Consider the following 13,907-nt stretch of genomic DNA (forward strand, 5'->3'; position numbering starts at 1 on the left):
TTGTGTAAATTTCAAGCAATTTCATGAAGTGGCTGCAAAGTTACAGCCTTGAGCAAAAAATGAGGCTCTTCTGCATATTGGACATAAATGTCTTAAGGGTGTGTGTTTTCAGCCACTTAACACTAATCTCTTTGACACCCTTAATGTATACATATCTGTATATGGTATATAAAAGCAATGTACTTATGTGTACAGTATTTAAAAATGTATTCTATTTGTCACTGATGTATCTATCATTTTCAATGCCACAATGTCAACGCAAAACAAAAAAAATAGAGCATCAGACGCTTCTCTGATGGGGATCCATTACTTAGAGAAAACTTGGCCGGTTGATTTTTACTGGTATTCTATGCATGTGTTGCATGCAGCTATTTAACTGTGTGTAAAAAAACAAAAACAAAAAAATGAAAGTGCTAGAAAATGGACAGTTTCGAGTGAAAAGGATCCAGAGTTTGCCACGTATAACCCATATATTGCCTTCAAACCATGCTTTTCAATTATTTTTGTAACTGATGAACCTGTTCATGAATTTACTTGAAATGAAAGGAAAAAAAATTATGCTGGTCCTTCTGAATTAATCTCTGCTACCATGAGAGAGAACTACTTCCTTTTCCAAGTTAGAGTATATTTGTGTGTGCTCCTGCGCTCAAGTGTGTTAAGGGTGTCATCTGTCTGTCTGTATTGGAGCTATACATCCCTTGCTGCAGCTAACATTATTAAATGTGGTGTTATATCAGTAATCTTGCTCCTTGAGACAACTTCACAATTGGCCAACTCTGTCTTCTGATGTGTAAGCCATACTGTGTCTTAAATAAATACTTGTTTTCTCTCTTTTTAACAATTAGTTGGTTATGGGATCTCTTTCTCGCTCTCTCTCTCTCTTTTCCCCCTTAAGCTTTTTCTAACATGTTTTCCATGTTCTCTCCTTGAAATGAACATTTGATTATACATACTAACCTCTTCTGCAACACATTTAAAAAAATCAGATGTACTGGCACACTTGTTTTTAAAATGGATTTTCTTAATTCATCTCATCTCATTGGGCAACTAACTCCCAATTTCTAAATGGGCCACAGGACAATTTGGTTAAGTCCCTGAGTGCATTGTACGGTTTTAAGTTGTTTGGTATCTGCTTATTCTAACTGCAGTGTCCACAAGTTGCACTTTTCAAGCTGTGGAACAAAAGTTGTAAATTTTTCAGACTATTTCACTAGACATGAGGAAGGTGGTCTATGAAGCACAATGCCTCACCTCTCCAAGGATGCCTTCCTATGTTTACAAACTCCAAGTAAATCTATCTAAAGCTTACAGCTTTCCCCAAAGACAATCCACAGTCTGAAAGCATATTTTAAAAGAACCGACAATCTATTTTTATGCAAACAAAATGCCGTTTTGGTACCTGGGATAACGTCACTGGCTATCTTAACTTAAAGCGCAAACCAGGATATCAGCTACACCAACCAGTTCAAAGCTGTTCATAATATTTAAGTCTCCACTTCAGGTGTCGTCATCACTTCAGCATATCGGTCATTGTGTGCATCATGTTTGTTTCCATGAGTTTTTCAAGAACTGTGGAACTTTGTCTTCTGTAGAACCGCATAATTGTATCTCTGTGTGAACGTGACTGTTTTTATCTAGCCTTGGCTAACCTGCTGCTTAATACTGGAGGGATCATAAAAGCATGCGTGTGCATGTGAGAATGTTAACCGAAGAGTCACAGAAGTGGTGGATCTACACTAGTGGCATTACTCTGTGATTGTATTAAATGACACATGATATTTTCCAAGTGGAATGACAGGAGGAGGCGATTAGGGTGATGTGGAATTAATGTGCTTAGGAACCTAGTCAACGTGGCTCAGATTATCATCTCACCTGTTGCTTAATCCTATGAATCTTTATCAGGAAGTAAATCCCACTTCATTCAGTGGGACCTGCTTCAAGTAAGTGTGCATAGGATCACCACATTTAGACTTGTAGCACATGGCTCATTGTGGCCACAGTTGCTGCTGCACCCATGGTGCTGCAAGTCACTTAAGGTGCAATCCTAACCCACTTCCCAGCACTGACATAGCAATGCCAATGGGACGTGTGCTGCACCCTGCAGTTGGGTGTCACTCACGGAGGCCTCCTCAAAGTAAGGGAATGTTTGTTCCTTTACCTCAGAGCTGTATTTCCCTTATGTCAGTGCTGGAAAACAGTTTAGGATTGTGGCCTTAGCTACCCACCTAAATCTTAAACGCCAAAATGTTCACTTTTCAGTAGTTAATCTACAATACTGAAACAAGGCCATATATGTTTAAAACTGTTGTTTAAATGAGTTTCAACAGATAAAAAAAGGCAGCGTATTTGTAGAAGGAACCAGGGGAAGTTTTAAAGAACATAAACCCAATTACAAATACCAATATTAACCAAATATTTGCTGAACGTTTCTAACATTGGTTCATTCACCTCTCCAGTTGAAAAGGGGCTTTCCAGGGTTTCCACCAATTTCCAGCTTTTTTTCCCCTTTCTTGGTTTTTTCTGCATTTCGCCCGGCACTGCTGACAAAAGCAGCTGCTGCTAGAGAAAAAACATGGAAAAGAGGAGAGCTGAGTCAGGGCGGATTCTCTTTGGAACTCTGCTGCCCATGTGGATAAGTGAATGGAAGCAGTGATGGTGTGACTGTGTTCATCTGAACATATTCCCCATGTGCAATGAAGTCCAGAGTCAATTCTCTGGAGTGGTTGCAAGTGAATTTGCATGGTGGAGCTAGGTCTGCAAGACAGCCTAGTTCCACTTGAATCCCACAGTTTGGTGGTTATTCAGGGCTCATTGGGATAAAACGAGTATCTAGAATTTCAATTTCTGAAGTTTTTCAACTGATTGCTTTTCCAGTTGCCTTCTGACTTTATCCTTTGTGCATAGACTGCATGAAGCATTCCCCACTATCTCAAACTTCTACACATTCAGCTGAACCTGGAGGTAGTCTGTGCATTCGCAGTACATTGCAAGCACTGTTCCTTGTGCATGTAACAGTAGCTGTGTGCTGACCCCATTCTCTTCTTTAACTGAAGGTGCAGAGGTTGAGGGATGGATAAATAGAGGTTGCAAGCAAGACCCGGTTCACTGTAACCACCCCTCTGGTAACAGGTTCAGTCTATGTTGAAGGGTAACTTGAGAACAGAATTTTGGTCTCTTAGCTTCTTATATCTTAAAATGTGAGCAGCATAAGAACATACGGCCCTGCTGGATCAGGCCAAAGGCCCATCTAGTCCAGCTTCCTGCATCTCACAGTGGCCCACCAAATGCCTCAAGGAGCACACAGGATGTGATAACTGTATCCTGCTGCCACTCCCTCACATATAGCATTCAGAGAGACTACCTCTGAAACTTGGAGGTTGCATACAGTCATCTTGACTTCATTACTGGTGATGAACCTTTCTTCCATAAATCTGTCCAATCCCCTTTTAAAGGTACATAGGCCAGGTGTCATCACCACATCTTGTGGCAGCAGGTTCCACAGATTAATTACATGCCGAAATAAAATTACTATATGCAGTCCTGCAGGGTGAGGTCACAAGGCCAAAGGGCCTTGTTGGGCTGCATTAATGCAGCCTGCTTTTGAGTTTCCCCCAATAATCAGTTTCCAGTTTTTTAATTGAAATCCTATTCCCTAGGTAAATTGTACATTCCTGGATAAAAACAGAGGAGGCCAGTCACAGCACAATACATTCTTGTTAGGCTTTAAAGGTTGTATTGTCCGAGTTGTTCAGTTTTTGATGACAGATACTAAACTACTACATTGTTTTCCTCCCACAGGTGACCCCAAAACCTGGCAGAACAAGTCTCTTCCTGGGGATCCAAACTATCTTGTCGGAGCAAACTGTGTCTCAGTTCTAATAGATCACTTCTAACCTTTAACATTAGCAGACTGACTTAAGTGTGAAACCAAGATAAAAAAAACCTTGCCTAGAAACTGAACCACTCGTTTCAAGTATTAACAGTTCTCTTAGTGTTAAGCAATCTTTGCTTGTACTAACAATGGTTAGTGAGTACATTCTTGAACCATGGTCAGGGTACATGCCATTGAGCGGCAGAGCAAGGGCCAGATTAAGGTTCCTGTGGGTTCCCTCTGACTTTCCTTAAACCGGACACTACTGACGCATTATAGCTTGAAACTCTTACACTACCACAGAAGCAATGCAATTTTTTTTCCAGAGGAACTGACATTTTGGTTCACAATCCACTGCTAAATTGGACCTTTTTTCATACAAAAGGTTTTTTGTTCGTTTTTTTCTTTTTTATATATATTTAAAACAACAAAACACCTTTGTGTGTTCAGAATATGCAAAGACTTAATGTGGTCACTGTTTTTTTTTTTAAAGAACTGGCAAATTTTTGATGCATTTTGCCCATGACGTGGAAATAAAAACTTTTTTTGGCTAGCACAAATGGAGAAGGTACCCTCCCCACCCCTCTGCTGGGGGGGGGGAGGCAGGGGGAAGAGATACATGCATGTCTAATCCTACATGAAGAACACTTTTTTTTTTTTCCTTTTGGTCATGGGGGAGACAGAGCAAGCAAGTGCATGTGGTATGACTATGGTTCATTTGCCTCTTGTGGGATCTGTAAATTAACCACATCTACTACAGTCATATTAACCAGCAGGGATGCCTTACCCTCATGTTTTTACTAGACTTAGCTATCATCGTAGTTCTCTGTACTACTAAGTTTGTATGGCTTCTGTGCTTACTTAGATAAATACATCTCGAGACAGGTTGAGAAACTGATCCATTTTGTAAAATTGTCAGTCCAGAGAGAGGGAGGAAAATACAGTTGGGGTTTTTTTTTGTGCTGATCAACCCGAGGAGAACCTGAAGATCATGATGGTATGTTTTCTGCTATGCATTTTGAAAATTTATAGATGTTATAGATGGCTTGTATATAACTCGTGCATACCACTTTTGTTCTTGGTTTGTAAATTTAACTTTTATAAGCTTTACCTTTTTTATATATATAAATATATATAAAAATACAAAACAAAGTTTTCTTAATATCTTTGTACTCTCATACCTTTTGAGCCTTGAACTTTGACATCTTGCAGCAATAAAGCAGCATTTCTACAGTACCTGAAAACAAGGACTTTTTTTATTAAAAGAAAATGCACAAAAGTTGTTACCTTTTTAAGTGCTGCATTTAAAGACTAACTCGGAATTCTCTAGTTTGATTACATTCTTGAAGAAAAAAAAGTATCCCTACTGTAATTTGTGATAAGGATGCTGTACTATGTGCCCGGAAATGTATTTTTTTACTAATAGACAATTTATTATGGCACATCAGCACTATTTCTGTTTAGATAATATAGCACTGCATTCTGTTAATCAGTTATTTAGCTATTCGGGTGTGGCTGATTTTTTTTCTTTGCCGTTATAAAAAATTACACATTTCTAAATATACAGAATAAAACCTGTTTTTAAAATAATAGATTTCCAGTATCTTGTTGTTCCTAAAACATCTTTCTGCACACATTGGAATAGCATGAGGCGCTGATGACCTGGCTGTTACTCTGACATCAAGAGTAAGAGCTTTACCCAGCTTGAAATATGTTAGAGGCCCAGGGCTGGAGAACATGGGGAGGGAGTCAGGTCATTGGCCCATTTAACCCATTTCTGCCCAGTCTACAGGCATACTCATTTGATCCCTGTTGCATATATGCAGCATTGGGCAAAAATGGCTTAACTCATTGTCAACACAGATCTCCAGGATTTTGAACACATCTGGTCTCTGCCAGCCTTATCTGGAGAGGCCGAGATTGAACCTGGAGCCTTTTGCAAGCAATGCAGGAGGTCTACCACTGAGATACAGCCCTCCCTGCACAGGTGTGCATCGCTCAATGACAGATATTCTGAGGAATACGTTAAGACAGTTTTGTTATGCGAATATTCTTAGTGCACAACACTCTAGTGGCATGATCTGTTATTGCCTGTTTCTCTTAGGCTACAAACCTCCATTATAATCTTAAAGGACCACCATCCATAGCCCTTGTGGTATATTGTTGGCTAGAATGTCATGCTGCACATACCTACACATGGTTGGGGCATGGCATCAGGACTGTAAACATTTGCAAAATGCATTACAGTCTGCAACATCTTTGCATGCCTAGAGAGATTAAGAGGCCTTTGAACATTTCCAAGGACTTTATTGCCTAAATTGTTTTGGGCCACGTTTATGAACTATTGTTTGTCTAAAACTGCAAAATTATTATTGGATTAACTCTTCTTAAAAGGAGGCCGTGGCAGCTCTTTTGTCATGGAGTGTGTTCTAAACAGATAAAGAGCTTGCTAAGCTCTGCCCATTATGTTGCGCATTCCTATACTATCCAGATGTGGCTTAATTGATTTTAAAGCACAAAGGTTGTATTAATAGGGAGCCTTTGTTCCTGCCTTACTGGTATATACTGTGTGTACAAAGCAGTAAAAGGAAAAGACAGCAAGTGTTTTCAGGGCTGTTTTCAACAATTCACCTGCTACCATGCTTGGGAAGTTTGCAATAAATGCGTTTATCTAGCATTTTCCTGCAAATGTGACTTCCATATCCTAAGTATGCACCTACTGTCCTTCGAAGCAACAAGGTCTTCTTCTTGCCCCATTCTTTCGAATGTGGTGTTGCAGTACAGGTCAGTATCTAGTCACCTTTCTGGGACAAACCAAGCAAAGTTATCAGCAGAACAAGGAAGTGTGCAGCTCCCTTTGAACTTAACCTCTTTACACTGCCAGTGCAAAGAATTGTATGTTTGAATGTTCTCACAGAGGGGTCCATAAATATCAGCTTGGCTTACTAGCCAAGCTTCTTACAAGCGGCCTATCTCATTACCGCTCCTTTGACATGTTCAGAGGACTTACAGAAGAGGCAAGGATTTATCTAATGCTTGCTACAGCATAAAGCTTAAAAGGGAATCCTGTCTACCAGGTGACTATTTTGCTGATCTATGTAATTTGGCTCTCAAACATCTGAGGACAGAATAGAATGCATGATCTTCTTGCTGACTGGTGCTCACTTCCTTACAACTATTGAAAACTAGGTCTAATCCCTCTATCTAATCCCTGTAGATCATACCCCAAAATCAGTTTTGTTGGGCTGCTAGAACGTCTTGATCATTTCTATGTTCAAAAATGTTTCTAGCAATACTTCATTCAAGCGCGTGACTAGAAAAAAAATGATGCAGGAGATCTTTCTGTGATAACTTGGCTAATATAGCCTTCTGCACAGCATATAAAAATGCAATGAATCCCTACCCAGTGCAAACTTTTCTGGGTTTGCAGTCGGGCTTAAACTACAATTCCATGAGCAAGACCTCATTCTTAAAGGAGATGGAAGGCTTGCTGTATCTTCACACAGGTGTAGAATATATCTGGGGTTCAGCTACCCTGGTTGTCAAGAGCCCTTCCTAAAATTCACAAGATTGTGCATGATGAAGTGTCATGAGGGTAGAGTTCTCCAATAGGAACAGGATACACATTGCTGCTAATAGGCTCCTTTTTCAGATTGTCTTGGAGAGTTAAAAACACGAGCATCCTCTGAAATAGAGGTTGAGTACAAAAGTAGTGAAAGCAGTATAGATAAGGTGGTGAGAAGCAGGATTTTGTTTGCTAGCTGTGATAAAGCAGCAGCAGAGGAGTCATTGGCAAAAGCTTGCACCTAGGTCAGAGGAGAGGGAGAGTTGTGATGTGAATGTCTGAAGATTTTGTACACGGGATGCAGTTTTCCAGTACAAATGTAACTACGGCACCTGATCAGCACCCAAATATGCAACATTAGGCTTATGTTTACCCATAGAAAAAGGCTGCAGGAAAAAGTCATTGCAAGGTAAGCATGTTGTCCCATATGAAAATGTATGAATAAATCTTGTGTTTGGAAATGTAGGCTAGAAGAAAAACCAATGTGTGGGGAATTGAGTTCCATAGGTTCATAGTACCAATACAGCATTGGGTCAGATCTCATGACTGGGGAAGTTGGCTTGCTTTGGGTGCGGAATGCAAAGAGAAATGTTTGTCCCTACTACCCCAATCAAAGAAAGAACTGTGATCTTCACCAGGAAAATGCATGTTCATTATAACAGTGGTGATCTAAACGGCAACAATTTGGAGGGTGGTGTTTTGCTGATAGTGCTTTCTGAAGATGGTATACAGCATGGTGTGGGGGGGGGGATGAGGGTTTAAGTATTAACAGGTGATGAGGACATATTTGGGGAAGAGCAACACATTTTTAAGTTTTTTACTTAAGCCCTCAGGTGAGGGCTGAGCCATTTTTGCTCAGCCCTCAGGTGTACATATTCGATCCCTGTTACAACATTGGGCAAAAATGGTTTAATTCTTCTCTGTTGTGAGGCACTCAAAGTGGCTTACAGCCAGCAAAATGAGAATGATGCCATAAAACTTGATGAAATGCTGATTAAAATTAGCCAACCATAATTCTTAAACTAGTACACAGAAACTAGCTCAAATAATGTGTCCCATGTGGAAGATGCTTTGGTTCATTGAAGGGTGTCATGTTTCTACCTACAAGTTATGTACTTGATCCAGCAAAATAGCTCTCGTTATTCCTTGCACACAGGCGCAGTTCAGATGCTATTTTCTAATTCCTCAAACCATAGTCTGATTAACCCATTTCTGCCATGTGTACACATTTGATCACATGTATATGCAACATTTGGCAGAAGTGGTTTAATTGGGTAGCCATTGAGGGTTTGTATGGTTCCCTCCTGTCCTGCACACCAGTTTTCATTTCTGAGCATCCCTTAGCTATATGATGCTTTGGCACCCAAATTTGGCACGCCCAGTTTGGGTTAATGTTACCTTCCAAATCGTACTTTGCAGATTCACTTCAGACCATGGTTTGAATGTTAGCATTAACCATAGTTCACAAATGTGGACATCGCATCTCAAGGTATGAATTGGGGAAACCTGAAAATTGAAGAAGTGGAGAACAAACCCATTCTATGTTGCTGATTTAGAACCAACATGAAAATGAGTCAGTGAAGAATTAGGAAGTTGCAAGTTATATCAGGCTGTTACAGGACCTGAAAGAAACATTAACTTGGAATTGATTCTCATTAGTTTGTGCTGATCATAATGTACCAGCTGCCCTTCAAGATGGAATGCTGCTATGTGAGCGGTGAGGTTGCTTCTACCTTGTTTCCCCGAAAATAAGACACTGTCTTATATTTTTTTCAGAAGTCAGACCCTTTATAGTTAATGACACTTACTACCTGGAAGGTATGGAGAGGGTGTCTCCTCAATGCCCAGGAGGATGCCTGCCTGCCTACTCAGAAGTCAGTCCCTTTATAGTTAATGGGACTTACTCCCTGGAAAGTGTGGAGAGCCTCAGAGCCCAGTAAGCAGGGTTGCCTCGCTTGCTGCTTCCCACCTCAGCTCATCCTCAGCTTCCCCTGCCCAAGGTAGCTTTCCAGCAGGCACTTTCTAGGTGGCGCACACGGGAGTACAGCATTCCTGGTCACGTCCACCCGCCCCCGCCAGAGGACACCTTCCACCTGCCTGCCCCCCCCCATTCCGGGCTTGATCACACCTAGGTCTTATTTTCGGGGTAGGTCTTATATTTCGGCAATTCTCACAAAAACACACTAGGTTTTATTTTCAGGTTAGGTCTTATTTTTGGAGAAACGGTATAAGTGCTGATGTCATCTAGCCTTATCTATAGAAAAGTTCTGTAGTATGATTGATGGAATCTTCGCATAAGGAACTATGGGGTCATTGGATGCTTTAGCAGAGGATTCTGGAACTGTGACTGATCAGCAAGCTTGATACACTTAGAGGAGAACCACTGAGTTGCATCTTAACAGACCTGTGTACGTGTACATCTCCAATAAAAGTGGAAACTGGGTAGTTTTTGGATGTAGAAACAGTGCTAATACTGTATTTCAGAAGCTTGAATATAGTGTGCATAGAGGGTCATTGTTAAATCTTGGGGGTATTGTATTCTAAAATGTGCCATATTGCCCTGAATTAGGAGTTGGACTCCAAAAAGTGTACATGGTGCCATGTTGAGATCTTGTTTGTATCATAATGGTTTTTTCCCCCAGAATGACTTTTTAAAGGGACAAAAAAGCACAAGGATGCTCAGTTTTCTCTCTCATTTGCTGCGTCAGCTGAACAATTGTCTAGCAAAGAGATGAGGATAACCAGGCAGAGAATCCGGTGCGCAAGCAAGACATCAGTTGATTCCCCAAAGGAGGACGGTGGCAGAGGCGACCTGGCAACTTGCGCTTGGAAATTGTCTCAATGTAATGATTTTGCACCTTGTCTGAATTGCAGCGCATGGGTGGGGGCCAGATGAATAGACACACCCATGCTTTCACATAAATACACCGTGCTTACAGATCTTAAATGCTCTGTTGTTCAAGTGGTCCAGACAGCAATGACATTCCTCTTGCTTTCCCTTTTCACCAGTGTATGTGTATGGATTTATACACATGTATGTACTGATCAGGTAAGTGTTGTGAACTTAATCCAGTGTGTCAACATTCAGCATTTAGGCCTTTGTTGGGTGGATTTGGTGTGATCCTTACACACAGGTTTCCCCCTGCCCCTACAAGGGTCTCTACCACATGTAGACAACCTCTGCCCCAGTTTGCCAGTTTTGATTCTTTTCTTTCCGCACATGAACATTTCTGTGTGTGCGTGCACGTGCATTTGGAGTTGCATATGTAGGCCCCTGCCCCAAGGAGGTTACAGTCTAAAACTTCTGAGTAAAATAAGTGAGGGAGATGAGGGTAAGGTGTAAAGAATGCAAGCAACTGCATGCACCTAAAACGAGCTCAGTTTGGTATGAGGATCAATGGAAATGAACCAAAAGGACCTCTGGGATTTGTGAATTTTGAGGAGGGATTTGGATGAACTTCAAAATGGAGAAAGTAGGAACCTAATAAGATTTAGCACTGGATGGAAGGGGCAGGCAGAAAGGACCGAAGCAGGTATGACTCCTGGTCTCTCTCCCTCTACAATGTCTTTTCTTGCATTTCTCCCAAGGAGGAGTAAATTAGTGTGACACTAACCCACCCACCCCAGCTCATCCATTGTTTGTAGGAAAAGCAAATTCTCCATTATACTGTCCATTGGGAAGCAGGATAGAGGTATTTGTAGGAGCCACTTTGTGTCTTCAAAGAATGAAATCTATCTATAAAAATGTTACAGCTTTTAAGCCGCAAAAATAGATGGCAGTAGCCTTGGCTAAATGTCAAATTTTTACAGGTAAGTCCCATATCTTTTGGTCCCATAGTTTCTCGTGTCTCCTGGGGTAGCTTAAAAGCACTGTTTATTGCAGCGCTGGATCTGCTTCTGAACTAAGCCAATGGTGTTAAAGGAACCAAACTGCAGGATTGCATCCTGGAGCAACCGGGTCACCTTAATCATTTCCTTGGCGCCTTTACTGTTTTAAGTGCCTCAGTGAGATGCCCATCTCATTTTGTCAAGCTACGGGCATCGATGATCACCTGTCCATTTTGTCGACCGCGACTGTCGTTGACATGAGCAGTAAAGGATGTAAAAGCTGACATTAAGAGAAGTTAACTGATAGTTCTTAAAAAACAGAACTGAGGGCATCGCATCAAAATGACTAGTGCTCTTCTAAAGCCTCTTAAACCTAGCTATGATAATTTTGCAAGAAGAAAATAACAAGTGCTTCAGACTTTGTTTTTTTGTAATCAGTTTCATCATTGCACATTTCCTTTTTTTTAACTCACCTGGTTATCTGATCTTTCCCCTGTGTTCGTGCACACAAAGAACCAGCTGCTCACCCCATAGTAGTTCAAACATGAATCTTGAGGACAGGCAGGGATTATTGTGGGCTTGAAGCATCATGGCTTCTTGGCAGGACTAGTGGATAGTTAATTACAACTGAGAAAAGGAATGCAGTGTTCTGATTGGCATGTTTATGCCCAGATGATGAAAGTTAAGCAGGCTGTACTGTGGATGCCCTAATATGGAAGACCTTCATAGTAAATTGTGGGCATGGTTGGCAACCTTCAGTCTCGAAAGACTCTGGTATAAGCCTACAGCACACAGTATTCCCAGGCGGTCTCCCATCCAAGTACTAACCAGGCCAGACCCTGCTTAGCTTCCAAGATCAGACGGATCTTTTGAGATGGGGCATGTGCAGGGTAGTAAACTGTGATACTTATAGATAATAGAATGAGCAGGATCACAGTCATGACTGCGAGGCTGAGACAGGGCAGGTGTAGGGAGAAACCTGTCACTGCATGCTGCTCCTGATCTCTGAATTTGAAGTATGGGGCAGAGAAGAACGCTGTGCTAGAATGTCCTGACTCTACTTCCCACTTTCTCTTCTGTTCTACTCCCTCTTTGAAACCAGAGAGCCACTGGCATGCCACAAAGTCCATAGGATGGCATTTACTGGCAGGAGGTCTTGGGCCAGCCCCAAGTGGGACATTCAAGATCCTGCTTGGCTAGGCATGATTTTAAACCAGATATATTTTGACATTGGGAAGGGAACCCTCAACAATCCAAGATTCATAAAAGGATTTTTGCCTTCTGCAGGTGTTAAGCTCTTAGGGCACAAGCCTAACCAGGTCTACTCAGAAGTAAGTCCTATTTTGTTCAATGGGGCTTACTCTCAGGAAAGTGTGGTTAGGATTGCAGCCTCAGTTTGTTCCCCCTCTAAAGGATGCGGCATTGACAGCTACTTTTGTCTGCAGTCATCCAGCCTATACCTGCAGCCACTAAGGGAGAGTGTGAGAATTCACATCAGTGCACCTGTCTCAGGTCAATGTGTGTCAGCTCATGTCAAAAGGTGGTCGCAGCTTTTGTCTATTTATATAGCTATTGCTTTGATAAAATTCCGTGTGCCTGACCTTTCTGAACAAATATCTGTGCTGCTGTGGTCTTTAGGCAGCCGCTTATGAAGATGTGAAAGCATATTAAAGTGCATAGGATATTGCAATAAACCTAACAATAATCAAAATGCAAATCGTAGAAAGATGTTTAGGTACCAAACAAGAAAAAAACTGGGAGAGGGGTGGTTTAGAGAACAACCGCCAGAGAAATAATGTACTGATCACAGTGAAATCATTGTTTTTAAACCTCGGAAGTTGAAGGTGAAGATGTATTCTGGAGTGTCAAAAGACTGGGGGGGGGGGCAAATATATCCTATCCTCTCCAGTTCTTATTTTGTTCTGTTGTCCTCTTCCTTTTAGAATCCTGGGATTGAGAGCATTGGAGACTGAGGCTGGCACAACAAGCCCGATTAGAGGGAGGTCCAGGGGGTAAATTGTACCTGGACCCAGGGTCCAAAAGGAGGTTCAGGAGCCCAAGGACCTTGAAGCAGCTGACAAGCTAAAGCCGAGCTATTCCATCTGCTCTGAGCGTGGGAGGATGGAGGCCAGAATGTGAAGCCAGATCGGAATGAAACACCTTGAATATAGTCGTTCTTGAAAGAAAGAACCTTCTTTCAAATTGTAAAAATCCCTATTTAATAAGGGATTTAAATAAAAGCCTGCCTATGTAAACCGCCTTGAATAAAGTCTTGAATAAAGACCAAGAAAGGCGGTTTATAAATACCTGATATTATTATTATTATTATTATTATTATTATTATTATTATTATTATTATTATTAAGAAAAGGGCCCAGAAATTTCCTGGGATCTTACATTTTCTGATCTCACCAGGGCTCATGAGTGGGGAGTGCAGGCGGTATATTGTATCTGGGCCTGGAGTCAAAAAGGGGGCTTGGGAGCTGAAGGAGAGGAGCCAGAAATTTTTCTAGGATTTCAGAAGATGTCAGCAACTGTTACCCTGCACATGCCAGATCTCATCTGATCTCGGAAGCTAAGCAGGGTCAGGCCTGGTTAGTACTTGGATGGGAGACCACCTGGGAATACTGGGTGCTGTAGGCT

At 41.4% G+C, this 13,907-nt stretch overlaps 1 protein-coding gene and 1 pseudogene across 6 annotated transcripts in view; both read left to right on the top strand.

Moving 5' to 3' along the window:
* Positions 1-5,461, top strand: part of TJP1 (tight junction protein 1) — a 130,913-nt gene extending 125,452 nt beyond the window's left edge. For all 6 annotated transcript variants that reach the window (XM_066636540.1, XM_066636541.1, XM_066636544.1 and 3 more), the window contains one exon: positions 3,799-5,461. In XM_066636540.1, the coding sequence (XP_066492637.1) occupies positions 3,799-3,893 (95 nt within the window). In that variant the 3' untranslated portion in view covers positions 3,894-5,461. The remainder of the gene's footprint in view (positions 1-3,798) is intronic.
* An 8,329-nt stretch (positions 5,462-13,790) lies between these two features.
* On the top strand, positions 13,791-13,907 carry LOC136659508 (5S ribosomal RNA; annotated as a pseudogene).

This window comes from Tiliqua scincoides, chromosome 8, assembly GCF_035046505.1.
Source record: "Tiliqua scincoides isolate rTilSci1 chromosome 8, rTilSci1.hap2, whole genome shotgun sequence".
NCBI lineage: Eukaryota > Metazoa > Chordata > Lepidosauria > Squamata > Scincidae > Tiliqua > Tiliqua scincoides.